This window comes from Eschrichtius robustus, chromosome 17 (assembly GCF_028021215.1).
Source record: "Eschrichtius robustus isolate mEscRob2 chromosome 17, mEscRob2.pri, whole genome shotgun sequence".
Lineage (NCBI taxonomy): Eukaryota > Metazoa > Chordata > Mammalia > Artiodactyla > Eschrichtiidae > Eschrichtius > Eschrichtius robustus.
Window position 1 is genome coordinate 29,686,846 of NC_090840.1, and position 26,641 is coordinate 29,713,486.

Consider the following 26,641-nt stretch of genomic DNA (forward strand, 5'->3'; position numbering starts at 1 on the left):
CTAAAGTGCAGATAATGGTGATTCTTCTACCTTTAAGTTTCTCTTGCTCCACATATGCCTTGATTTATGATAAGAACGTCACTTAGAAGATTGTGCAGATCTGGGACTCTGTGGTTGGGGAGATGCCCTCCGCATGAAGTTCTGGGAAATGACCCTCTAAAGATTCTTCATGGAAGACCCTGCAGTCATGATGACCCAGGGATGGTCCAGGGCCTGCCCAGCTGACACTTGATGTTTAGCCTCCAAAATCAGTAGTTTGTTAAGTCCTTTGCCCAGTGGGAAATAGTTGGCCAAAGCTAAGAAGAAAAGTAAATAAGTAAAATAGAATAAAATAAATAAAATAAAAACACACACATACAGAATCATGTTCTTAATTATAAAGGTCAATGCTTATTAAATCCAAATGACTTCTTCAAATAAGCCATTCAGAGATTATGTCATTAAACATGTAGTGAACCTAAAATTCCACTTTTGAAAAGAAAAAAAAATCTCTCTTTAGCAAAAGAAAAAAACAAACACAAAAATTCTCTTCCAAACTCTCTGTCCAACGAATGAGAATTCTTTTCCAGAAATCTGTCCAGTGTGCTGCCAGCAGTGATGCAAGTTTCCACATCCTGTTCACGTGAGCAGGACAAGGCGAAGCAGCTGTTGTTGGTGAACTCCACCAGTATCAGGTGAGTATTTACCCCATTGTGGTCAAGTCAGAGAGCCCCTGTGACTCCAAGAATGAGTTAGAATGGAAAGTGGAATGGACTGGGAAATCATCAACTTTTCTCTCCCTTTGAAAACTTACTCTGGACTTACGATGCCTACGTCCCCACAGCCTAGAGAGAAAAGAGGACTTCGGGGAAGAATCCCTCACAGCGCCTTTCCTCTGAGCACACAGGGCCCACATGACTCCCAGTCAGTTGCCTACAAGCGGGATTCAGCCTGTAGCAGAGATATGACATGTTCAACCAGCTATTTGATGTTTCGAGGACGTATTCTGGCAAAATCTACAGCTTTAGCACATAATTTAAGTACAATGACAGAAATTCATAGTGACTTTTGTGAGGATGGGGACAAGAGGGCTGTTGCTTTTCCTCAAACTTGTTTTCTGTGTTACCTATCAACATGTAGCACGTACCTGGAAAATACTATGGTTTTGTATCCCTCCTTATCTAGAAAAGAGAGAGATTGAGAAAACTGACCATATATTATTTGCTATATCACAAACAGCAATTTCTGGTTGATATGTGTATCTCAAGAAAAATAAGAGAATCCTTACAAGCTATTGCTTTGTCCTTGTGGAAGGAAAAATCAAACTCCTTACATAAACATCACAGCCTCCAATCTCTTAGCACTCTGAGAATCTGGATCAAAGAAACCAGTAAAGGAATTATTCTTCCTTTTTTCCTTCAGTTTATTTAGATAAATGAGATTCGAGAAACGTTTATCCCAAAATTAAAATTCCTGAAATAAATGAACACACTTGCCAAACACAGGGAAAATAAAACATAAACCTTGCAAGTCTAGACAAAGCATGTCAGTAGCTGACACTCATGATGGCATGTCCTCTGATTCTGGCTAGACATTTATTTGGCCCTGGATCCAGACCTATTTATCTGGGCTCATGTCTAGTTAAATGAAGGTTAAATTAGATGTCTCCAGTGGAGCATTATAAGACAAGCAACTGAATCTTTCTGGAAAGAATATAAAATATGTGCAATGAGATTTATGGAGGGCTCACTAAGATGACCAAATGAATATACATTGAAAATGCAGTTGCAGAAAATAAGGTAACTAGTGCCCTGGAAAAAAATTCTTCAGACAAAGCTCATTATTCAAACACAGGTTATAAATGACAGAATCCCTGAGCCACAAAGAACAACTAGAGAGTATGTAGAAGACAATTTCATGTTACATATTAGAAGACAACAAGTACAAGGAAAAAAATGTTAGGACTTCTACTGTATTTTTATCTTCTTAATCCAAAATTTATTTTTGTCTATGTTTTATGAAGTATAAAACAGATTAATATACATACATGTATATATTCTAGAAATGCATAAAAACTGAGTGTGCATGCTCAAAATTTTTGAACTAATAGTGTTATATGACACAAAACAATCAGGTTATGGCACCACAGGTTGAATCAAATTCCTACTCTGGACCAACTGTCACCTGATGACATCATTCAGTTCTGTCAGCAGCTTTCACATCCACGTTATGTCCAATGAGGCTTTCCTCACCATTTCTCTTCTTAGATATGGCCACTCCCACTCTTTGACTTGAAAATTCCCATTTGGCTTTTCTCCACAGTCTCAGGGAGACACTGCTGTCAGCCAGCCAGTTAACTGGTCTTAATGTGGAAAGAGCTGGGGATTGAGGTAAGTGGGTCTGGACCAGACAGGCTGACTGGCCACACTCAGCTCTAAACCTCAAGGTCTTGGTTTCCTCATCAGGAAAATGGGGATCATCATATCTCCTATTAGGACCAAATTAATAAAGTATGTGAAAAATGGTTTTCAAAGTATAAAATATTAGGTAGATTGTTGTTGCTTTTGTCGTGGTTACTATTAAATCACAATGTAACTTCCTCCTCAGTACTTCTATAGACACCTCACTAACAATATTTAGAGGACCAGAAGATGCAAATTATCCAAAACTTCTCAGACTAATTCCACTTATTATTACCATGATAAATGTGTGTCCTTAAAAAAAAAAAATTGTTCTGTGTGAAGCGGTAATGAACCATGTAAAAAGAAAGACAGCACTTTCTTTTATCCCAAGCTCATCCAATTAGTTACAAGTACATTGTAATATTTGTGGACAATATGGGCCTTTTTCCACTTTCTTCTCTCTTCCTTTGTTCATCTCTGCCTATTTCTCTGTCCTCTCTAATAGAAACTAGCTAAACTGTACAAAACAAAAACAAAAAAAGGTATAAAAGTAAAATTCAATACTAGCAATTGCACTATTAGCTTTGGAGGAATTAAAGAATTTTAGAAGGATGGTATCATATTCTATTGATGTCTTGACTACTTTGCCTCTAAACAGAGAAGTAGGGAATGATAGTAGTTTATTGCTTTCCAATTTGTTGATGAATACTTTTCTCTTAATGTGACCCAAGTGCAGGGCCTTTGAAAGAGTCTGGCTCTCTGGATCCTGCCCCAGTGAGGCTCTTGCTGGCTTATTGCTCAGCAGAGTCTTCCAGCTTGCCCTTCATCTGGTGCTCCCTGGTCTTCTCTGCAGTATTACATTCACTGGCTCTGTCCTCCACCCAATCCTTTCCTGCCCTTCTTCCTCGTTCTGACAACCAGGCCCTACTTTCATCTCTAATTTTATGCATCAGCTCCCAAATTAAATTATTTGTTCAGTATTCTCTTACCTAGTGGTTGCCCACAGCTTTGTATCCTATAGTCTCCTTCAATCTCCTCCCCAGGAGCCCCAGAAGTCCCCGTAGAGATTCCCAGCTCCCCCTGCAAGAGACAACAGAGTCTTACATTCCAGATTCCCATGTTAATTATTTTCTTTTAATGAACACTGATTAATAAAGGCAATGTAATAGCTTGAGCAGGAGGTTACCAAATATACAAAAACTGACTACGTAACTAGTTTAAAAAATGAATAATATTCATATGACTAGTCAAAGCTTTCATATTTCTTGGTTCCTTTGAGGCATTCCCACAGAGAATCATTATTAAAAATCATTATTAAAAGCTAGACACCACAAGCACATGCACATGCAATATAGATGTAGTCCCTAAAATTCTGGATGCAATGTCTTAAATTTTAAACATTGTAATGGTGATCATTTTTTAATGTATAGAAATATTGAATCACTATGTTGTGCACTAGGAATTAACACAATGTTGTAGGACAATTGTACTTCAAAAACAAACAAAACTCATAGAAAAAGAGATCAGATTTTTGGCTACCAGAGGCAGGTGGGAAGGGGGAAGAGGAATTGAATGAAGGTGGTTAAAAGGTAGAAACTTCCAGTTACAAGATAAATAAGTATTGGGGTTGTAATATACAACAATATTTAATAATTAGCACTGCTGTATGTTATATATGAAAGCTGTTAAGAGAGTAAATCCTAAGAGTTCTCATCACAAGGAAAAATATTTTTTTTCTTTTGTTTTGTATCTCTATTAGATGATGAATGTTCACTAAATTTATTGTGACAATCATTTCATGATGTATATAAGTCAAATCATTATGCTGTATACCTTAAACTTATACAGTGTGGTATGTCAATGATATCTCAATAAAACTGGAAGAAAAAAATTTAAGGATTCTAATTAATGTTGAAATTTTATAAATATAGAACTTATAGAAGTAAAGTGTAATTACTGTTGGATTTAATCATAAGTTTTCATAAAACTACAAACATCTATTTTTCTAGGTAGATGGTTAAGCTATCATTCAAATCCTTGGACTAGGAGCACTCAAAGTAATATTAATCCCCTCAAAAATTGTAGTTTTTATTAAAATTTCTACTGGTGATTACCCTCCGACTAGAATTTCCCTTCCTTCTTTGAACTTTAGCCTTATGGCCTTGGTAGGATTTCACTTAAGCTTTGCAATTAAATTTTATGTAAATGTGCCCCAAAGTAATGACAACTCTCCATAACTTTGTTAGCAGTAGACTGGGCAAAATCCTTGTTCTTCATTTCAAAAAGCAAGAGATTCTGTACATAATCTTTATGTCATAGATATTTAAGGTTTTGTTCTTCCCAATATTCAAAGCAGACTTCAAATTACGTCTCATATTTGCCAAAGCTGAAACTGCTCAAAGTCAAGATTTGACTAATTACGTCACAATGCTCTATCTCTTGGAACATTTGTAAACCCTGGAAAAAGTGAATAGACATTCACAAGTTATTGTAGGTGACATCTAATAAAAAATAGAAAAGAGCTAATTAATCCTACATGAGGCTCATAAAGAATATATTTTTGTAAGTTAATAAGATAATTTTGAGGTCCTTGACATAGGGGGAGGGATGGTTTTAGTTCTTCACTCATAAAGAAAGTGCTGAAACTTTAAAAGGATTGGGCAGAGATTATCCTCAAAAAAAGATAAGAAAAATAACAAAAAATTGAATTGACCTTTGAATGCTAAATCATCGGTTGACCCATTCTTCCATACATAACATACATTTAGAATTAGTTCCTATATTATAAGCCTCATAAACCATAATATAAATAATATAAATATAATATTAAATCCATATATTTCTAAGTTTATGAAAACTTTATGCAAATAGTTCTTTCTCCTCAACTCCATGAATTCCATTGATAAGATCAAGGTCAAGAAGTGCCACATAATCAAGGAAGCCAATAGTTATTTTCCACTCTAATCACTATCCCTTATGCCAAGGGTAACATCTACACAGTCAAAGTGAGATGCACCACTGTTTCAATTCTTTTTTTTTTTTTTTAACATCTTTATTGGAGTATGATTGCTTTACAATGGTGTGTTAGTTTCTGCTTTATAACAAAGTGAATCAGTTATACATATACATATGTCCCCATATCTCTTCCCTCTTGTATCTCCCTCCCTCCCACCCTCTCTATCCCACCCCTCTACGTGGTCACAAAGAACCGAGCTGATCTCCCTGTGCTATGCGGCTGCTTCCCACTAGCTATCTATTTTACATTTGGTAGTGTATATATGTCCATGCCACTCTCTCACTTTGCCACAGCTTACCCTTCCCCCTCCTCTTATCCTCAAGTCCATTCTCTAGTAGGTCTGTGTCTTTATTCCCGTCTTGCCCCTAGGTTCTTCTGACCATTTTTTAATATTTCATATATATGTGTTAGCATACAGTATTTGTTTTTCTCTTTCTGACTTACTTCACTCTGTATGACAGTCTCTAGGTCCATCCACCTCACTACAAATAACTCAGTTTCGTTCTTGTTTATGGCTGAGTAATATTCCATTGTATATATGTGCCACATCTTCTTTTTCTTTTCTTTTTTTTAACATCTTTATTGGAGTATAATTGCTTTACAGTGGTGTGTTAGTTTCTGCTTTATAACAAAATGAGTCAGTTATATATATACATCTATTCGCATATCGCTTCCTTCTTGCATCTCCCTCCCTCGCACCATCCTTATCCCACCCCTCTAGGTGGTCACAAAGCACAGAGCTGATCTCCCTGTGCTATGCGGCTGCTTCCGACTAGCTATCTATTTTACGTTTGGTAGTGTATATATGTCCAGGCCGCTCTCTCACTTTGTCACAGCTTACCCTTCCCCCTCCCCATATCCTCAAGTCCATTCTCTAGTAGGTCTGTGTCTTTATTCCCGTCTTACCCCTAGGTTCTTCATGACCTTTTTTTTTTTTTTCCTTAGATTCCATATATATGTGTTAGCATATGGCATTTGTTTTGCTCTTTCTGACTTACTTCACTCTGTATGACAGACTCTAGGTCCATCCACCTCGCTACAAATAACTCAATTTCGTTTCTTTTTATGACTGAGTAATATTCCATTGTGTATATGTGCCACATCTTCTTTATCCATTCATCTGTCAATGGACACTTAGGTTGCTTCCATGTCTTGGCTATTGTAAATTGAGCTGCAATGAACATTTTGGTACACAACTCTTTTTGAATTATGGTTTTCTCAGGGTATATGCCTAGAAGTGAGATTGCTGGGTCATATGGTAGTTCTATTTTTAGTTTTTTAAGGAACTTCCATACTGTTCTCCATAGTGGCTGTATCAATTTACATTCCCACCAACATTGCAAGAGGGTTCCCTCTTCTCCACACCCTCTCCAGCATTTACTGTTTGTAGATTTTTTGATGATGGCCATTCTGACAGGTGTGAGATGATATCTCATTGTAGTTTTGATTTGCATTTCTCTAATGATTAATGACGTTGAGCATTCTTTCATGTGTTGTTGGCAATCTGTATATCTTCTTTGGAGAAATGTCTATTTAGGTCTTCTGCCCATTTTTGGATTGGGTTGTTTGTTTTTTTGATATGGAGCTGCGTGAGTTGCTTGTATGTTTTGGATATTAATCCTTTGTCAGTTGCTTCATTTGCAAATATAGTCTCCCATTCTGAGGGTTGTCTTTTCGTCTTGTTTATGGTTTCCTTTGCTGTGCAAAAGTTTTTAAGTTTCATTAGGTCCCATTTGTTTATTTTTGTTTTTATTTCCATTTCTCTAAGAGGTGGGTGTAAAAGGATCTTGCTGTGATTTATGTCATAGAGTGTTCTACCTATGTTTTCCTCTAAGAGGTTGATGGTGACCAGCCTTATATTTAGGTTTTTAATACATTTTGAGTTTATTTTTGTGTATGGTGTTAGGAAGTGTTCTAATTTCATTCTTTTACATGTACCTGTCCAGTTTTCCCAGCACCACTTATTGAAGTGGCTGTCTCTTCTCCACTGTATATTCCTGCCTACTTTATCAAAGATAAGGTGACCATATGCACGTGGGTTTATCTCTGGCTTTCTATCCTGTTCCATTGATCTATATTTCTGTTTTTGTGCCAGTACCATACTGTCTTGATTACTGTAGCTTTTTAGTATAGTCTGAAGTCAGGGAGCCTGATTCCTCCAGCTCCGTTTTTCTTTCTCAAGATTGCTTTGGCTATTCGGGGTCTTTTGTGTTTCCATACAAATGGTGAAATTTCTTATTCTACTTCTGTGAAAACTGTCAGTGGTAGTTCGACAGGGATTGCATTGAATCTGTAGATTGCTTTGGGTAGTAGAGTCACTTTCACAGTGTTGATTCTTCCAATCCAAGAACATGGTATATCTCTCCATCTATTTGTATCATCTTTAATTTCTTTCATCAGTGTCTTATAATTTTCTGCATACAGGTCTTTTGTCTTCTTAGGTAGGTTTATTCCTAGATATTTTATTCTTTTTGCTGCAAAGGTAAATGGGAGTGTTTTCTTAATTTCACTTCCAGATTTTTCATCATTAGTGTATACGAATGCAAGAGATTTCTGTGCATTAATTTTGTATACTGCTGCTTTACCAAATTCATTGATTAGCTCTAGTAGTTTTCTGGTAGCATCTTTAGGATTCTCTATGTATAGTATCATGTCATCTGCAAACAGTGACAGCTTTACTTCTTCTTTTCCGATTTGGATTCCTTTTATTTCTTTTTCTTCTCTGATTGCTGTGGCTAAAACTTCCAAAACTATGTTGAATAATAGTCATGAGAGTGGGGAACCTTGTCTTGTTCCTGATCTTAGTGGAAATGCTTTCAATTTTTCACCATTGAGAACAATGTTGGCTGTGGGTTTGTCATATATGGCCTTTATTATGTTGAGGACATTTCCCTGAACACCTACTTTCTGGAGGGTATTTATCATAAATGGGTGTTGAATTTTGTCAAAAGGTTTCTCTGCCCCTCTTGAGATGATCATACGGTTTTCTCCTTCAGTTTGTTAATATGGTGTATCACATTGATTGATTTGTGTGTATTGAAGAATGCTTGCATTCCTGGGATAAACCCCACTTGATCATAGTGTATGATCCTTTTAATGTGTGGTTGAATTCTCTTTGCTAGTATTGAGGATTTTTGCATCTATGTTCATCAGTGATATTGGCCTGTAGTTTTCTTTCTTTGTGACCTCTTTGTCTGGTTTTGGTATCAGAGTGATGGTGGCCTCGTAGAATGAGTTGGGGAGTTTTCCTCCCTCTGCTATATTTTGGAAGATTTTGAGAAGGATAGGTGTTAGCTCTTCTCTAAATGTTTGATAGAATTCGCCTGTGAAGCCATGTGGTCCTGGGCTTTTGTTTGTTGGAAGATTTTTAATCATAGTTTCAATTTCAGTGCTTGTGATTGGTCTGTTCATATTTCCGATTTCTTCCTGATTCAGTCTCGTAATGTTCTGCATTTCTAAGAATTTGTCCATTTCTTCCAGGTTGTCCATTTTATTGGCATATTGTTGCTTGTAGTAATCTCTCATGATCCTTTGTATTTCTGCAGTGTCAGTTGTTACTTCTCCTTTTTCATTTCTAATTCTTTTGATTTGCGTCTTCCCCCTTTTTTTCTTGATAAGTCTGGCTAATGGTTTATCAATTTTGTTTATCTTCTCAAAGAACCAGCTTTTAGTTTTATTTATCTTTGCTATCGTTTCCTTCATTTCTTTTTCATTTACTTCTGATCTGATCTTTATGCTTTCTTTCCTTCTGCTAACTTTGGGGTTTTTTGTTCTTCTTTCTCTAATTGCTTTAGGTGTAAGGTTAGGTTGTTTATTTGAGATGTTTCCTGTTTCTTAAGGTAGGTTTGTATTGCTATAAACTTCCCTCTTAGAACTGTTTTTGCTGCATCCCATAGGTTTTGGGTCATTGTGTTTTCATTGTCATTTGTGTCTAGGTATTCTTTGATTTCCTCTTGGATTTCTTCAGTGATCTCTTGGTTATTAAGTAGTGTGTCGTTTAGCTTACATGTGTTTGTATCTCTTACAGATTTTTTCATGTAATTTATATCTAGTCTCATAGTGTTGTGGTCAGAAAAGATACTTGATACGATTTCAATTTTCTTAAATTTACCAAGTCTTGATCTGTTATCCAAGATATGATCTATCTTGGAGAATGTTCCACGAGCACTTGAGAAGAATGTGTATTCTGTTGTTTTTGGATGGAATGTCCTATAAATATCAATTAAGTCCATCTTGTTTAATGTATCATTTAAAGCTTGTGTTTCCTTATTTATTTTCATTTTGGATGATCTGCCCATTGGTGAAAGTGGGGTGTTAAAGTCCCCTACTATGATTGTGTTACTGCCGATTTCCCCTTTTATGGCTGTTAGTATTTGCCTTATGTATTGAGGTACTCCTACGTTGGGTGCATAAATATTTACAAATGTTATATCTTCTTCTTGGATTGATCCCTTCATCATTATGTAGTGTCCTTCTTTGTCTCTTGTAATAGTCTTTGTTTTAAAGTCTATTTTGTCTGATATGAGAATTGCTACTCCAGCTGTCTTTTGATTTCCATTTGCATGGAATATCTTTTTCTATCCCCTCACTTTCAGTCTGTATGTGTCCCTAGGTCTGAAGTGGGTATCGATATGTATGTTCCTATTACCATTTTCTTAATTGTTTGGGGTTTATTATTGTAGGTCCTTTCCTTCTCTTGTGTTTCCTGCCTGGAGAAATTCCTTTAGCATTTGTTGCAAAGCTGGTTTAGTGGTGCTGAATTCTCTTAGCTTTTGCTTGTCTGTAAAGCTTATAATTTCTCTGTCAAATCTGAATGAGATCCTTGTTGGATAGAGTAATCTTGGTTGTAGGTTTTTCTCTTTCATCACTTTAAATATGTCCTGCCACTCCCTTCTGTCTTGCAGAGTTTCTGCTGAAAGATCAGCTGTTAACCTTATGGGGATTCCATTATGTGTTACTTGTTGTTTTTCCCTTGCTGCTTTTAATATTTGCTGTTTGTATTTAATTTTTGATAGTTTGATTAATATGTGTCTTGGCGTGTTTCACCTTGGATTTATCCTGTATGGGACTCTCTGTGCTTCTTGGGCTTGATTAACTTTTTCCTTTCCCATATTAGTGAAGTTTTCAACTATAATCTCTTCAAATATTTTCTCAGTCCCTTTCTTTTTCTCTTTTTCTTCTGGGACCCCTATAATTCAAATGTTGGTGAATTTAGTGTTGTCCCAGAGGTCTCTGAGACTGTCCTCAATTCTTTTCATTCTTTTTCTTTTATTCTGCTCTGCAGTAGTTATTTCCACTATTTTATGTTCCAGGTCACTTATCCGTTCTTCTGCCTCAGTTATTCTGCTATTGATCCCTTCTAGAGAATTTTTTATTTCATTTATTGTGTTGTTCATCTCTGTTTGTTTGCTCTTTAAACGAGTTTGTTAAACGTTTCTTGTATTTTTCCATTCTATCTCCAAGATTTTGGATCATCTTTACTATCATTATTCTGAATTCTTTTTCAGGTAGACTGCCTATTTCCTCTTCATTTGTTAGGCCTGGTGGGTTTTTGTCTTGCTCCTTCATCTGCTGTGTGTTTCTCTGTCTTCTCATTTGGCTTAACTTACTGTGTTTGGGGTCTCCTTTTTGCTGGCTGCAGGTTTGTAGTTTCCGTTGTTTTTGGTGTCTGTCCCCAGTGGCTAAGGTTGGTTCAGTGGGTTGTGTAGGCTTCCTGGTGTAGGGGACTAGTGCCTGTGTTCTGGTGGATGAGGCTGGATCTTGTCTTTCTGGTGGGCAGGTCTACGTCTGGTGGTGTGTTTTGGGGTGTCTGTGTCCTTCTTATGATTTTAGGCAGCCTCTGTGCTAATGGATGGGGTTGTGTTCCTGTCTTGCTAGTTTTTTGGCATAGGGTGTCCTGCACTGTAGTTTGCTGGTCACGGAGTGGAGCTGGGTCTTGGCGTTGAGATTGAGATCTCTGGGAGATTTTCACCATTTGATATTACATGAACTTGGAGGTCTCTTGTGGACCAGTGTCCTGAACTTGGCTCTCCCGCCTCAGAGGCACAGCCCTGACACCTGGCTGGAGCACCAAGAGCCTGTCCTCCACACAGTTTAGAATAAAAGGGAGAAAAAAAGAAAGAAGAAGATAAAATAAAATAAAATAAAGTTATTAAAATAAAAAATAATTATTAAGGAGAAAAAGATTTTTTTAAGTACAAAAAAAAAAAACATGGACAGACAGAACCCTAGGACAAATGGTAAAAGCAAAGCTATACAGAAAAAATCACACACAGAAGCATACATATACACACAAAAAGAGAAAAAGGAAAAAATATATATATATTGTTGCTCCCAAAGTCCACCTCCTCAATTTGGGATGATTCGTTGTCTGTTCAGGTGTTCCACAGATGCAGGTGCAGGGTACATCAAGTTGATAGTGGAGATTTAATCCGCTGCTCCTGAGGCTGCTAATAGAAATTTCCCTTTCTCTTCTTTGTTCGCATAGCTCTGGGGTTTCAGCTTTGGATTTGGACCTGCCTCTGCGTGTAGGTCGCCTGAGGGTGTCTGTTCTTCACTCAGACAGGACGGGGTTAAAGGAGCAGCTGATTTGGGGGCTCTGGCTCGCTCAGGCCGGGGGGAGGGAGGGGTATGGAGTACGGGGCGAGCCTGCGGCGGCAGAGGCTGGCATGACGTTGCATCAGCCTGAGGCGCGCCTCACGTTCTCTCGGGGAAGTTGTCCCTGGATCACGGGAGCCTGGCAGTGGCGGGCTGCACCGGCTCCAGGGAGAAGAGGTGTGGATAGTGACCTGTGCTTGCTCACAGGCTTCTTGGTGGCTGCAGCAGCAGCCTTAGCATCTCATGCCCATCTCTGTGGTCCGCGCTGATAGCCGCGGCCCGCCCGTCTCTGGAGCTCCTTTAAGCAGCGCTCTTAATCCCCTCTCCTCGCGCACCAGGAAACAAAGAGTCAAGAAAAAGTCTCTTGTCTCTTTGGCAGCTCCAGACTTTTTCCCAGACTCCCTCCCAGCTAGCTGTGGCGCACTAGCCCCCTTCAGGCTGTGTTCACGCAGCCAACCCCAGTCGTCTCCCTGGGATCCGACCGAAGCCCAAGCCTCAGCTCCCAGCCCCCGCCCACCCTAGCGGGTGAACAGACAAGCCTCCCGGGCTGGTGAGTGCCGGCCGGCACCTGTCCTTCGTGCTGGAATCTCTCCGCTTTGCCCTCCGCGCCCCTGTGGCTGTGCTCTCCTCCGTGGCTTCGAAGCTTCCCCACTCCGCCACCCGCAATCTCCGCCTGCGAAGGGGCTTCCTAGTGTGTGGAAACCTTTCCTCCTTCACAGCTCCCTCCCACTGGTGCAGGTCCCGTCCCTATTCTTTGTCTCTTTTTTTCTTTTTTCTTTTACCCTACCCAGGTACGTGGGGAGTTTCTTGCCTTTTGGGAGGTCTGAGGTCTTCTGCCAGCGTTCAGTGGGTGTTCTGTAGGAGTTGTTCCACATGTAGATGTATTTCTGATGTATTTGTGGGGAGGAAGGTGATCTCCGCGTCTTACTCTTCCGCCATCTTGAAGCTCCTCTCTGTTTCAATTCTTACAAACACTCACTCTTTGTGATTGAGTTTAAAGGAAGATATCCATACATTCAATTTTAGGTAAGTCAGAGAAGAGGTGAAGAAAGTGACAAGCAGAAAATGAAGTCCAATTTGAAAGATTTATAGTCTTTAAATTATTTTCTGTAAAACAACTCTTAAAGTAAAAATATCATTAAAAAATATTGAGCACCACTTTTTTTGTGAGCAGAAGTGCTTAGGAACTAAAACACAGGAATGGGAACCAAATTGCAAGAATTATGGCCTGAGATACAGTGTAATGTTCATTATTGGCATTCTAGTCAGGATGGAAAGAGAATGAACGTGAGTTAAAGGACCAAATCTTCTGCTCTCCTCTCCTTTTTTTCCTACTTAATAACCTGAGTAGAGAAGAAATACAGTAAAGAAAAAATGTGAGAAACTAGTGGAGATAAGGAGATAGAAAGAAACTGGGGTCATGGCTGGTGAGCATAATTCATCAGATCTGTTCCTTCCAAGGGAACATATCAGTAAATTTTTTCCTAACAGTACAGCAATCATAGGTGAGTCTAAGCAGATGGGCACCACTTTCTATTAATGTCCATGTGGGTTATTTTTAAAATATCTTTTTAGGGCTTCCCTGGTGGTGCAGTGGTTAAGAATCTGCCTGCCAATTCAGGGAACACAGGCTCGAGCCCTGGTCTGGGAAGATCCCACATGCCGCGGAGTAGCTAAGTCCATGCACCACAACTACTGAGCCTGTGCTCTAGAGCCTGCGAGCCACAACTACTGAAGGCCGTGCGCCTGGAACCCGTACTCCGCAACAAGAGAAGCCACGGCAATGAGAAGCCCGCACACCACAATGAAGAGTAGCCCCCACTCGCCACAACTAGAGAAAGCCCGCGCAGAGCAACGAAGATCCAACGCAGCCAAAAACAAATAAAATAATTTTATTAAAAAAATATATACATATATCTTTTTAATACCAGTGTTTATCCTTGTCAGCTAGCTTATATGGTTATGACTCACTTTATTATCAATTTACTTCACACCAAAAAAAGATTACTGCTATATAGTGGAGATAATTAGGCAAAATATGTGATTCTCAACTCATTGGCAAGAATGTGTAATTGATTTATCATGAATTTTAAAAAGCTAACACCACACGTTTCTCACTATTCCATTTAAAAGGTGAGACAGGTACACTTGATAATTATATATTCTCTCTCTATCTTTCTCTCTCTCTCTCTCTCTCTCTCTATATATATATATATGTACATATATATATTGCTTAAGCAAAATTCAAACTTTCAGTCCCAATATTTCCCATATTAATAGTAATAATAACAGAAATAGCCAACACATATATAGCACTGACTACATATGTACTAACATATAAATCTATTCTAAGCGCTTTACATCTATTAGCTCATTTGATCTTCACAACAACCCTGTTAGGCAGACACTAGCATTATTTCTGTTTTACAAATGAAGAAACTGAGATATAGAGAAATTAAGAGGCAAGCCCAGAGTTACACAGTTAGTAAATGGCAGAGCTGGGAGTGAAGGGCAGCCAGTATCGCTCCAGACTGCGCTCTTAACATTTACACTACACTACTTTACAAAAGACTCATATAAACATGAATTCACATGCACACAAATGCTCTAAAAGTCTTATTTTTTACTAGTCAACTTATTCCGTTTCCTGTGCTTTTGCATATGTTGTTCTGTCTACTTAGAATGTGCTCATCTCCCATTCAGAAACTCCTACTCTTCCACCAAGTCACAGCACAAATGTCCCCTTCTCCAGGAAATCTGACCCAGCTTTCCTACACAGTGAGAGGCTCTCTTCCCTTGCTCCATGGACTTTGAGCCTTTTTTCCTATGTGTATCACAGCCTTCATATTTGAAGAGATACATAGTAATACGTGGACTGTCAGACAAGAGCACTAGATCCCTAAGAGCAGGGACACTAAGCATTTTTCATGTGGGTATTCCCCAAGCTGAGCTTGATTCCTGACATGAAGAAGGCCTAACCAGGAAGAAGGAAGGGGTGGAGACACACAAGCATGTGTCAAACGGTCTCCAGGAGAACTACGGATGAGACTCCAGCACGAGCCCTGCCACCATGCTGAAAGCCATCGTGATGGCATTGGTGACCAAGTAGATAAGCAAAGGTCTCCCTCACACAGTGGGGAGGAACTCTTTGCTCTCTTCCACCTCTTTTCCACCATGTGCTGTGTCTTGCTACCCTGGTTGCTCCTCAGGCATTGCCGGGAACACCTGGAATGGGGAACCCCCACCTCTATCCTGCAAAACCCAGTAAAATAAATGCAGCCTTTAAACCACCCGAATATTCCAGAATGAATCTAATAAATTCAGCAACTAAAAATATGAGTTGTCTAATAGTCTACCATACCATAAATTAAAATTTGTATTCTATGCTCAATGCAGTGATGGTTAAGATCCATTTACTCATGTAGGTATAAATCAGAATCTCAATTTTTAAAAGCAATTTAGTTTTAAGAAATGCGTTGTCTATGCTTACCTCTTTGTGATATCATATTGGAGACGGGTCAAAAAATATGACAGAATCCCAGCCTTCAAGGAGCCTACAATATCTTAGAAAGATGACACATAGATTAAATGTCAAAACAAAAGAAATTTATGGTAATCCTAAACAGTATTCAGAAAAGGAAAGAACAACAGTGGAATGGTCATAAAAGCTTCATGAAAAGGAATGTATTTCACACCAAAATCAAGAAAAATTAAACATTAACATTATAGCTAATTTTTTGCCTAGACATGGGTGAGACTAGAGTACAGATCTGCCACGTGTCTAGTAAAATATCAGCTATTTATATTAAACATGTCTCTCTTCTTCACCATAAGAGATCTCTGGATGTTCTGATCCTATTTATTTCACTCTTCCATCTGACTTCTAGAGAAAAGAAGTGATTCACACAATGTGTCACACCTGGAATTTCAGTTATAGACAACAGAACTTTTTAAAAAGACAATGCAAATCTATCATCTTACAGTTTTGCAGGTCAAAAGTCTGAGATGGGTCTTAGGGACTAAAATCAATGTGTCAGCAGAGCCGTGTTCCTCTTAGAGACGGACTAAAAGCAAGGTGTCAGCAAAGCCATGTTCCTTTCAGAGGTTCTAGGGGAGAATCTGTTCCCTGCCTTTTCCTGCTTCTAGAGACTACCCACATTTCTTGGCTCATTGTGACCACTTCCTCCATCCTCAAAACACATTCATCCAACCTATCTTTCTGTCTTCACATGTCCTCTAACTTTGACCCTTCTTCCTCCCTGTTACATATAAAGACGCTTGTGGTCACATTGGGCCCACCCAGATAATCCAAGATAATCTCCTCATCTCAAAACCCTTAATTTAATCACGTCTGCAAATTTCCTTTTGACCTGTAAAGTAATATAGCCACAGATTCTGGGTATTAAGATGTGGACATCTTTGGCGGGGGTGGGGGGCATTATTCTGTCTATCACACCTATGCTTCCAGACTTGATGGTCACCCGGTTTTTAAATAAAATTGGTGCATTTAGAAATTACTAGATTTCTTGATAGGTATAGACAACAATATTATGACAGAGAAAACATGATGATACCCTTATCTGAGTCTATCGACATATGTTTCCTTGGTGTTATGGAATGAATGTTTGTGTCCCTCCAAAATTCATATATAGAAGCCCTAACCCCTAGTGTGGCTGTATTTGGAGATGAAATTTCTAAGGAAGTAATTATGGTTAAATGAGGTCATTATGGTGGGGCCCTGATCTGATAGGATTAGTGTCCTCATAAGAAGAAAACACCAGAGAGTTCATTCTCTCTTTCTCTGCATGTACACAAAGAAGAGGTCAAATGAGCACACAGTGAGATGGCAGCTGCCTGTGAGCCAAGAGAAGAGGCCTCAGAATGAAACCTACCTTGCTGGCATCTCGATCATGGACTTCCTAGACTCTGGACCTGTGAGAAACAAATTTCTGTTGTTTAAGCCACCCAGTCTGTAGTATTTTGTTATGGCAGCTCAAGATGACTAAGACACTTGGTAATATTAAAAGAAAATGTTAATATGTAGACATGTGTAGCTGACAAGCATGGGGAAGAAGGCCAAGGCGATATAAATCCAATAAGTTATTAAAAGCAGTTGCACTTCTGTTCTGTGGTATTGCTTTCAGTACTCTGGGGCTACAGACAGGCATTTCCTCAAGAAACAGAGCATGACATCATGGAGATATCAGTGCTCCATCCTGCCGCTGAGCCCCTCTTTCCAGTATGTGCGTATACTCTTCTCTTTTGGAGTGTTTTGCTTCTGAAATGCAGCACCTCGATCTTTTTCATCATCACCCTTGGGCTTCGGGGGTCACTCTGCCTTGATCCCAGAGAGCAGTGAGTATTTGCCACAGCATTCGTATCACCACCCCACGGGTCAGCAGAGAGGGGTGGGCATGAAGACCCAGCTCACCTCCCTCAGGCTGGAACAATGCTGTGGGATGAGGCTCACCTCCATGGCCTTGGCCTCCTCCCCTACCCATCCTGGTTCCCTCACTCCCTCACCTGTGTCCATGGGAGTCTATCCTTAATAAATTACTTGTACACGAACCCTCTTCTCAGGGCTGCCTTCTGAGGAACCTGACGTTAGAAATCCTCTGAATTAAACCTGACAAAAGGACCTCTTAATAGAATAATTGTTTATTATTTTTGCACATTAACAAAGACATTGTGATATCTAGTCCAAATGTGGCCCCAATGGACCAGGCCCCCTGGAGCCACACTTTATGTGGTCTCCTTGCACATGGAATCTGGGTTGGCCTAGCGCTCAGAGTAGCCAATAGAATGAGGCAAAAGGGATGCTGTGCCATTTCCAACCCAGCCTTGAAGAGGACTGGCGACTTCTTGTCTCCCTCTTGGAATACTGCCTTTTGGAAAGCCTAAACCACCATGTAAAATGTCTGACTGCCCTGCTGAAGAGACCACGTGGAGAAACCCCATGAAGAGAAAAGGGGCCTGAGATGCACAGAGAGAGGAGAGAGAAAAAGGCCGAGTGGTCCCAGTGACCTAGTTAATCCAGCTTTCCAGCCATCCCACCAAGAGGTCAGCCATTTGAGGGGTCATCAAGGCTATTCCATCCCAGTCAAGAACCAGATGGCTGCAACATCATGTGGAGCAGAAATGTCACCAAGCTGAGCCCTGTCAACCCACAGAATCATGAGTCATGATAAAATGGTTGTTATTTTAAGGCGTTAGGTTTAGGGAAGGTTTGTTATTCAGCAATAGATAACCAAAACAGAAATATATGTTCTTTGTAAACAAAACCAAAACAGAAATACAGATATACTCAAACTATAAAGAGGAAAACCAAAATGGTACATAATCCGTAAACCGGGAGATAAGCTCTGTTAACATTATACTGCATTACACTGTATTTCCTCAAAGACTTTTTCCTATGCATATGCATATGATTTGTGTTAATACCGTACACACAATTGTATTCTGTTTTGTTTTTTTTTTTACTTGGCAGTATATCGGAAATATTTTCCATTACCTTTATAATTTTTAAACATGAATAATTTAGGGACTATCGTATGAATGTTCAATAATTTATTCAAACATTCTCTTAGCGTTCTTTTCAATTGTCCACTTTTGTAGTATAGCCCAGATGAGCCTCTTGACACTGAAATCTTTGCTGCATCTGAGATTATTTCCTTAGATTCTTAAAAGCGGAATTAATACATAAACTTTTAAAAGTTCTAGATGTATCCTTTCAAACTACTTTCCAAGAAATCTACAATTCATCCTCTACCAGTAGTGAATAACAGGGCTAATCTCTTAGTACTCTTAGCAGCAATGAGTAGAATTAAGTTGAGTGTTTGGTTTTTTTTTTATCTTTATCAGTTTGAAAGACAAAGAAAAGATATTGTTGTCTTCATTTGCATTTCTTTGGTCATTAGTGAAGCTAGACATTTTTTTCAAGCTTTTAATAACCAGTGGTTTACATTGTCTGTGAATTCTTCCCATCCTTTCCTATCTCCCTATGTAAGTCTCAGTTCTCAATTGTCAATTTGTATCAGTTTTTTTTTAAAACATATACATGTACTATAAGATATTAAATCTGTCATGGTCAATATTATTTTTCAATTTGTTATTTAGCTTTCAATTTTGCTTAAGATGTTATACATATAGATGTTACACTTTAAGTAGCTAAAATCAAACTATCCATACTTTTCTTTACGAGGGAAAAAAAGCCCTTTTATAGTTAAACATAAAATAAATTTGCTCAACATGAAGTGAATTTCCTATTTTGTCAGGCTTCCCACAGAGAAGTATTGGTTACTTTCCTTCCTTAAATAAAACAAAAAAGTTAACACATTCATAAACACTGGGAGTTCCAAGTTTAAACAATGGATAAATATTTTACACAAACTGTGAAGTTAAACATTTCACTGAGGAAACACTACATCTCAAAAAGGGTGTGGATCATCTAGAATCAAGGCAGAAAAATCTCTCATCAAACACCCAGGCAGCATGCTGAGCCTCTGAGTACACATTAATCTACTCAGCTGGCTCAGGCTCTGCATGATGATTGAAGAAACAACAGCAAACTCACTCATCTACTTGATTGTCAATGTCATGTGCTAACCACAGACAACTCAGTAATCGAGGCTCTTGCTACCTTGAGACCAGTGGCTTTCAGTCAGGGGTGATTTTGCCCCCTTGGGGACATTTAACAATGTCTGGAGACAGGGCTTCCCTGGTGGCACAGTGGTGAAGAATCCGCCTGCCAATGCAGGGGACACGGGTTCGAGCCCTGGTCCAGGAAGATCCCAGCAACTAAGCCTGTGAGCCACAACTACTGAGCCCACGTGCCACAACTACTGAAGCCCACGTGCCTAGAGCCAGTGCTCTGCAACAAGAGAAGCCACTGCAATGAGAAGCCCGCGCACCACAGCGAAGAGTAGCCCCCGCTCGCAGCCAGAGAAAAGCCCACACGCAGCAACAAAGACCCAATGCAGCCAAAAAAATAAAAAAAATAAAAATAATTCTTTAAAAAAAAACAGTGTCTGGAGACAATTTTGATTGTCACAACTGGGGGAAGGTGTGTATCTAGTGTAGCTACTAGAAATCAGTATCTACCAGTATCTGCTAGTAGTATACCTACTGGTACCTAGTTGGTAGAGGCCAGGGATGCTGCTAAACATCCTACAATGCACAGGACAGTCCCACCCCATCACCTCTTCCCACCCCACCCCCAATAAAGAATAATCCCGCCCTAAGTGGCAATAGCGCTAAGGTTGAGAAACTCTATTCAAGACCAAGTCAATAGAAAGAAAGTGAGAGCTTACATCTCCTGTATAATTATATTTGCCTTTCAGAATCTTCCTGTAAAGTCTCATATGGCTTTCACCATCAAAAGGCAGGAATCTGCTAAGTAAAACATATGTGATTAGGCCTTAAAAGCCCACATGTCAACTGCACTGGTGTAAGGTTTCCTTAGCAAAATCTCGGAGGCTATTTATTCTGGGGTCCCACAGAGCATCCTCACTGTCCAGTCACCACTTTTGTTCCCAGAGTGTGCCAAACCAAAATCTGTGATAAAAAATTTTGACTCTGCACCTGGGTGATAACATAAGAGATTTTCGGGCTTTAGGTGCCTGTGAGTTATTTTCAATGCATTGCAAACACCTCATGCCATCAGCAACCATGTGGAGGATTCTGACAGCGTCCTGCTCTGTAAAGTATCCCTGAAAGATGAGTCCATCAAAGAATTCCCCTCCTGTAGCCAACTCCATCACCATGGTAAACTTGATCTTGGCCTCAAAGATCTCCAGGAGCTGAGGATGTAATGATAGCTAACCCACCGCAGGATGGAGAACTCAGACTCACACGCCTCTCTGCCTTCTCTCATTCTGGTTTCTATCACTTTTATTGCAAAAGGTTTCTTGGTGGTCTTCTGCTCCACTCTGACAAACTTGCTGAAACTGCCTGTCCCGATAAGAGCCTTGATATCATATCTGTTGGAAAAAAACCCAAATAAATCTGTTACCCTCTGAAGTGATGATTTTCAAAATTATTTAATTAGATGCTTTATATCATCTTTTCTAGCTTTATATTCCCCCTATCCAATTTCCTTGCATAACTGTGTTCATTATTTTTGAAAGTCACCCCAAATCCTCTTTTGAAATGGAGGCAAGTGATATAAAAGTAATTAGTTGGTAGAAAGACAAATAATCTTAATAACAATAGCTACCATTTATTACACATTTATTATGCTCCAGGAATTTTATTTTTTTTAAATCCTATCCTATAAAATTCCTGCTGGGTGATATTAAAAAGTTAAGTGATTTCCCAAGGCCATACAGATTGTATTGATAGTTGCAATAGATGGGATTTAAATCCAATTCCTTCAAATGCATTTCTCCAAAATTTTCTTGAAGAATTTTGGGACCTCCATCTACCATTTTCTTTCCTCCCTCCAACTCTTGTTTTTATCATTCTGCAACAGCAACCACCAAACCAGGGGGAGAGAATAAAAAAGAAGCTTAGTCTTATTTATAACTTCTCCAAAGATGGAGGAAACCATATCAGGAGACAGGGTACAAAGAGTAGGCTTCCTCAGGTTACTAGACTGTGAGCTCTCAGTCCCAGGCATAACTCACATCTCACCCAAGGTATCGCCCTAAATCGCTCCTCAGTAGATGTACCATTGTGAAAGTCAACATGGTTGCACTATTATAAGGGCAGCTTTCAGAAGACGGGTGGCGGTGGTGTCAGGACCGCCTTGTAGCCAGCAGCTCTCATAGTTCCCCCTACCTGATGCCACTGCACTTGCAATTTTACACAGCCAACAAAATTTTAACCTGGGATGTATGTGAGTAATGTGTAAAGTAATCATCTCTCAGAAAGACCAGGAAGTCAGCTAGGATTTCAAAGGCTAGGGATCTTAAACTTTAGTTACCTGTGTTAATGTCTATGTAAATTTAAGAATCCTATCAAAATTTAACCTTCTATCTTTATTTAAGAAATGTTGAGAAAGTGCTTGACTTAGAATCATGATTTTAAGCTGGAAAGAATATTAGAGAATGATTTAATCCAACCCCTCATTTTACAAATGAAGACATTTGAAGATCATGTTAGCTGATTGGTTGTTTAATTTGTGGAGTGAGGATTAGAACCCAGGTCTCCTTACTTGCATCATAATTTGGTGCTTTTCCCACTTTACTAAAACTTCTCCCAGGTAAGAATGCCAGCGAATGGAATGTACTCAAGGAGGACACAGGGAGAAGGTAATTCTTTAAGTCACATACTGAATACCAAAGATTCAAATGCAAATATCAATCTGTACTTTAAACAGCCTTACTTCTTTTTGCTGAATTTATTCTTCCTGTATTTTTTTTTCATTTGTCTACTTACTTATTCCTTATATTCCTGTGCTTACTGAATACAAATGGCATTTGGCTGTACCAGCTTACAGAAAATAGCTTTGTTCTATACGGTGCATTTAATTTTCTGGCCAATTATCTTATCAAAATAGATAGCAATTTAGTAATCTTAAATAGATTCTGTCCCCTCTTCTCTTTCCAACTCTGCTTTTTTCATTCACATGCACTCCCAGTGTGATTTTGAAGATAATCACAGGCATTTCAAATTCTGTTGCTTTGCAGACCAACACATTACCTCTAATGTGGATGAAAGCACTTTGCAAATACTAATTTATCACTATGCCCTCAAAACTGCAGGAAAATTCATTTGCTCATGGGATTAATCATCAGCTATCAGACGAATTACCATTTCTGAGGAACTACACTCTCACTCAAATAAAAGGAGTGTTATTCAACATTGTTATGGGCCTTCATAAACCAAATGTTTGAAAAAAATGCCAGTAATTTGGCATTGCAAGAAACAGTAAGCTTTAAGCCAAAATTTAGAGTAGTGCAAATAAATGCTTTCAGATAACAAATGTCCCACAAGAAAAGCCTGAAGCTGTGGCCTTGCTTGCGAGCCCTTGATGGCCATGGATGGTGACTATTTTTATGAGGATGGTGACAATTTTTATGACGATGGTGACTATTTTTGTGACTTGGGTGGCTATATCTTGTGTAGTGCCTGGCACAGCAATAAATGCTGAATGAGAGAATCATTCACTGAATGAATACTATTTCCAAATTATCGCCTTATTTTGAAAACATTAAGAATGGAATCAGGCATGGGAGTATGCATCTACAAGGCCAATCCACCTCCTCCACTTCCACCCTCCACTCCCACCCTCTCACAAAGCAGCCTCAAAGTCAGGTTTGTAGGTCATGCAATTTTACATCATCCCAGAGATTATAAGAAACAAAATTATTACTTTGACCTCCGCTGCCACAAACTGAACATGATTAAAAAAAATGAAACATGGAAACAATAATAATATTGCAACCGGTTTGACAGAAGCAATTGTAATGAACTCCCAAGAAGAAAGTGAATATAGTCAGACTTAAATTCTATCATCTATCCTTTGGGCTCACAATGGAGAGGAAAGGCAACTGTGTTCTAGACCCATTTCTGTCACCAGCTTGGATAAGTCACTTAATCTTTTAGGGCTCAATTCCTCATTGGTTAAAGAAGAGCCTTTAGCTAGTCTCTAAAGCTTTCCAATATTGAGATCCTCTACGTCTATGACTTTGTCATAATCTAAGGGCCTGGGACTAACCCGGAGGTGGAGGTTATGAGGGTGGATAAAGACTAGACCAGACCCCCTGGCCACAGATGACAGAGATGCCACCCAATCAATTCAGTCTTGACCAGACCCCATATCCCCTCTGATTCAAGTTCAGTCGCATCAACCAATTTTGTTCTTCTCTAAGCTTAGCAGATACTAGACTAATCCTCAAGTCATCCTTGTACCAGAATTTCCCAAGGATGCCAGGAAATCGCTCTGCATAGACTATGGTCAGAACAGTGTGATGAGGTGAGTGTATAATCCTAAGACTAGAAGTGTCCCTGAGAATCCGGTCAAGCCACCTACCACTGTGTCCAACCAAATGCTGCAGAGTGGAGGGGATTCCATGATGTCCTTCCTCCACCTGGCCAATGTGCGGCACTCTGAGGAAATTCTTTCTCAGGCCAACCAACCGGCCAGCCTTCCTTGCTCATTTCTTACATGGTCATCTTATGAAGACAATAATAGTATCTACATGAGGATCTGCACCATGCACTGTACAGCATCATTTACATATATTACTTAATCATCCTCACAGCATTCTTACGAGGCAGCTATTATTATTATTCCCATTTTACAGAGGCGGAAATTGAGCAAGGAAAAAGGCTAAGGAACATTCCCAATGACATACAATAGAAAAGACAGGAATGGATCTCAGGTCTGGTTGATTCAAAGCCCTGTTTCTATTCCACTAATTATGATCTCCTTTTCTAGAATGTAACAGAAGATCCTTCACACACCCCAGCCCCAGTGTATCTATGGCAAGCCCCCCCAACTCCACCCCGCCAGGTGCTGTGCGGGTGGGAGGTCTTCCTCCTTCCCAGGGCTCTGAGGTCAGGGATTCTCTCCCTTTACTCCCTGCGGCTCCTTCTACTTCTTCAGTCTTGAACTTTCCCTATCTTCTGCCCTCCTCCCCTCTTTCAAAGAGAAATTGCACTGGACACTTGCTAAAAACAGCAAGGAAGACTTTATCCCAGATTATTGCAAGAGGGGTCAAAACTACTGCGATGGGAGAGACTGAACTCAACTGTTGAAACACGAGGCAAGAGAGTTGTAGGACTGGAGTGAGCTTGTAGGAAATTACTAAAGGGCATTAGGGTAGGAAGGGGTGTCATGGAAGTGAGATTCCTACCCTCCCACAGAGACTGGTAGATAGAGCCTCGATCTTTCTTTGATTACATTTCAAAAGGTTGGCGCCCAGGTCCTTGAGAAAGACATTCCTGGGTTGTAAAAGATTTACACCTCAAAGGGGCAGAGACGATTTAGGGAGGTCTGGGGCCTTTGATCAGAAAGAAGCCTAAGGTCCGGTCAAGTCGAGGGGAACTTTAAGGGCGCCTCGTTCAGCGATTCACCTTGCTCAGCCCAGCCCCTCCGCCTGCGGTTCACGCCGCGCTTTACCTGGCGAGTATCCGGGGGGCGAACTTGGCGCGGAGGCGGGCCACCTGCATTCTTCGAGACTCCGGAGCGGCCTTGGCCTTGACTCTCCCGCTCGACCCGGGCCGGCGCGGGCTGCTGGCGCCACAACCCATGGCCACGGCGGGGAGCGGGGCCCGAGGCTCCCGGTGCGGGTGCCCACTTATCCCCGGCTAGCAGAGGGGGCAGAACTGAGCCCCCCCGCCCAGGGGCCCTCGTTAAGAAGAAGGTCCGGCTTACAGTCCGGCCGCCTTGATCCGCACTGACCACTTATCCATAGTAGAGCTTGACGTGGTAAAAGCAAAGTGGGCGAGAAGTCAGGAGCCTGGGCTTAATTCTCAAGGGCTCAGTTTTCTCATCTGTGAAATGAGGACGTGAACATATAAAGTTATATAGTTTATAAAGGAGATCTTCCTTCTAAAGGACTTTTATGTCTCCAAGGCAGAGCGCACTCATATCTAGATGATATGAACATTAAATATAATATTTTTTAAACTCTAAGAGCTTATAATATTTAAAGTATAAAATATCACTGTACTCTATTGCCTTAATTGAGCGCACGAGTCTGTGTCTGGCACTCCACTACCTCCTACATCTGTAAGAGACATGAGCCTCACCCTCTGAGTGATGCATCTGAGACAGAAAAACTCTGTCTAGAACCCAGCCCAATACACTTTGCAAATACAAGGGTAAAATCTGTGGGGGAAAAAATAGTATTAATTATGTATAATATTAATTATTAATTGTAATTATTATATAATATATAATCTATTTTATCTATTTCATCTTTGTATTCATAATTATTTATACATGAGTATATATGTTATACGTATCGTTTTAGTAAATGATATTTTATGTATTGGTCAGATATCAACATATTGATTATGTATAATTTACATTGATAAATTTTATATAAATGATGCGTGGGGAGTGAAATTCAGCCAAAACCAGCCAGGCACGTCAAGATCAGGTACCCCTCAGAGGCTGTGGAGCCAGAAGTGAGGTCCAAGTCTCCCAGTCTAGTGCTCTTTCAATGGTCATATCCTTTCTAATTTTTTTTTTTTTTCAGACTGAGCATTGGGATTTTATTTATTTATTTATTTATTTATTTACTTACTTATTTATTTATTTATGGCTGTGTTGGGTCTTCGTTTCTGTGCGAGGGCTTTCTCTAGTTGTGGAAAGCAGGGGCCACTCTTCATCGCGGTGCGCGGGCCTCTCACTATCGCGGCCTCTCTTGTTGCGGAGCACAGGCTCCAGACGCGCAGGCTCAGTAATTGTGGCTCACAGGCTCTAGTTGTGGAAAGCAGGGGCCACTCTTCATCGCGGTGCGCGGGCCTCTCACTATCGCGGCCTCTCTTGTTGCGGAGCACAGGCTCCAGACGCGCAGGCTCAGTAATTGTGGCTCACAGGCCCAGTTGCTCCGTGGCATGTGGGATCTTCCCAGACCAGGGCTCGAACCCGTGTCCCCTGCATTAGCAGGCAGATTCTCAACCACTGCGCCACCAGGGAAGGCCTCTAATTTTGTTTAATGTTTAGTTTGGCTTAACAGAGACCATCTGTGAT

At 39.9% G+C, this 26,641-nt stretch overlaps 1 protein-coding gene across 1 annotated transcript; it reads right to left on the minus strand.

The window, feature by feature from the left end:
* PSKH2 (protein serine kinase H2) lies at positions 1–25,191 on the minus strand. Its single transcript, XM_068525482.1, is given in 7 exon segments — positions 1–263; positions 266–296; positions 20,304–20,411; positions 20,414–20,635; positions 20,637–20,797; positions 20,800–20,972; positions 25,061–25,191. Coding segments are annotated over 7 exon segments (1,089 nt in total).
* Between the last annotated feature and the right edge of the window lie 1,450 nt (positions 25,192–26,641).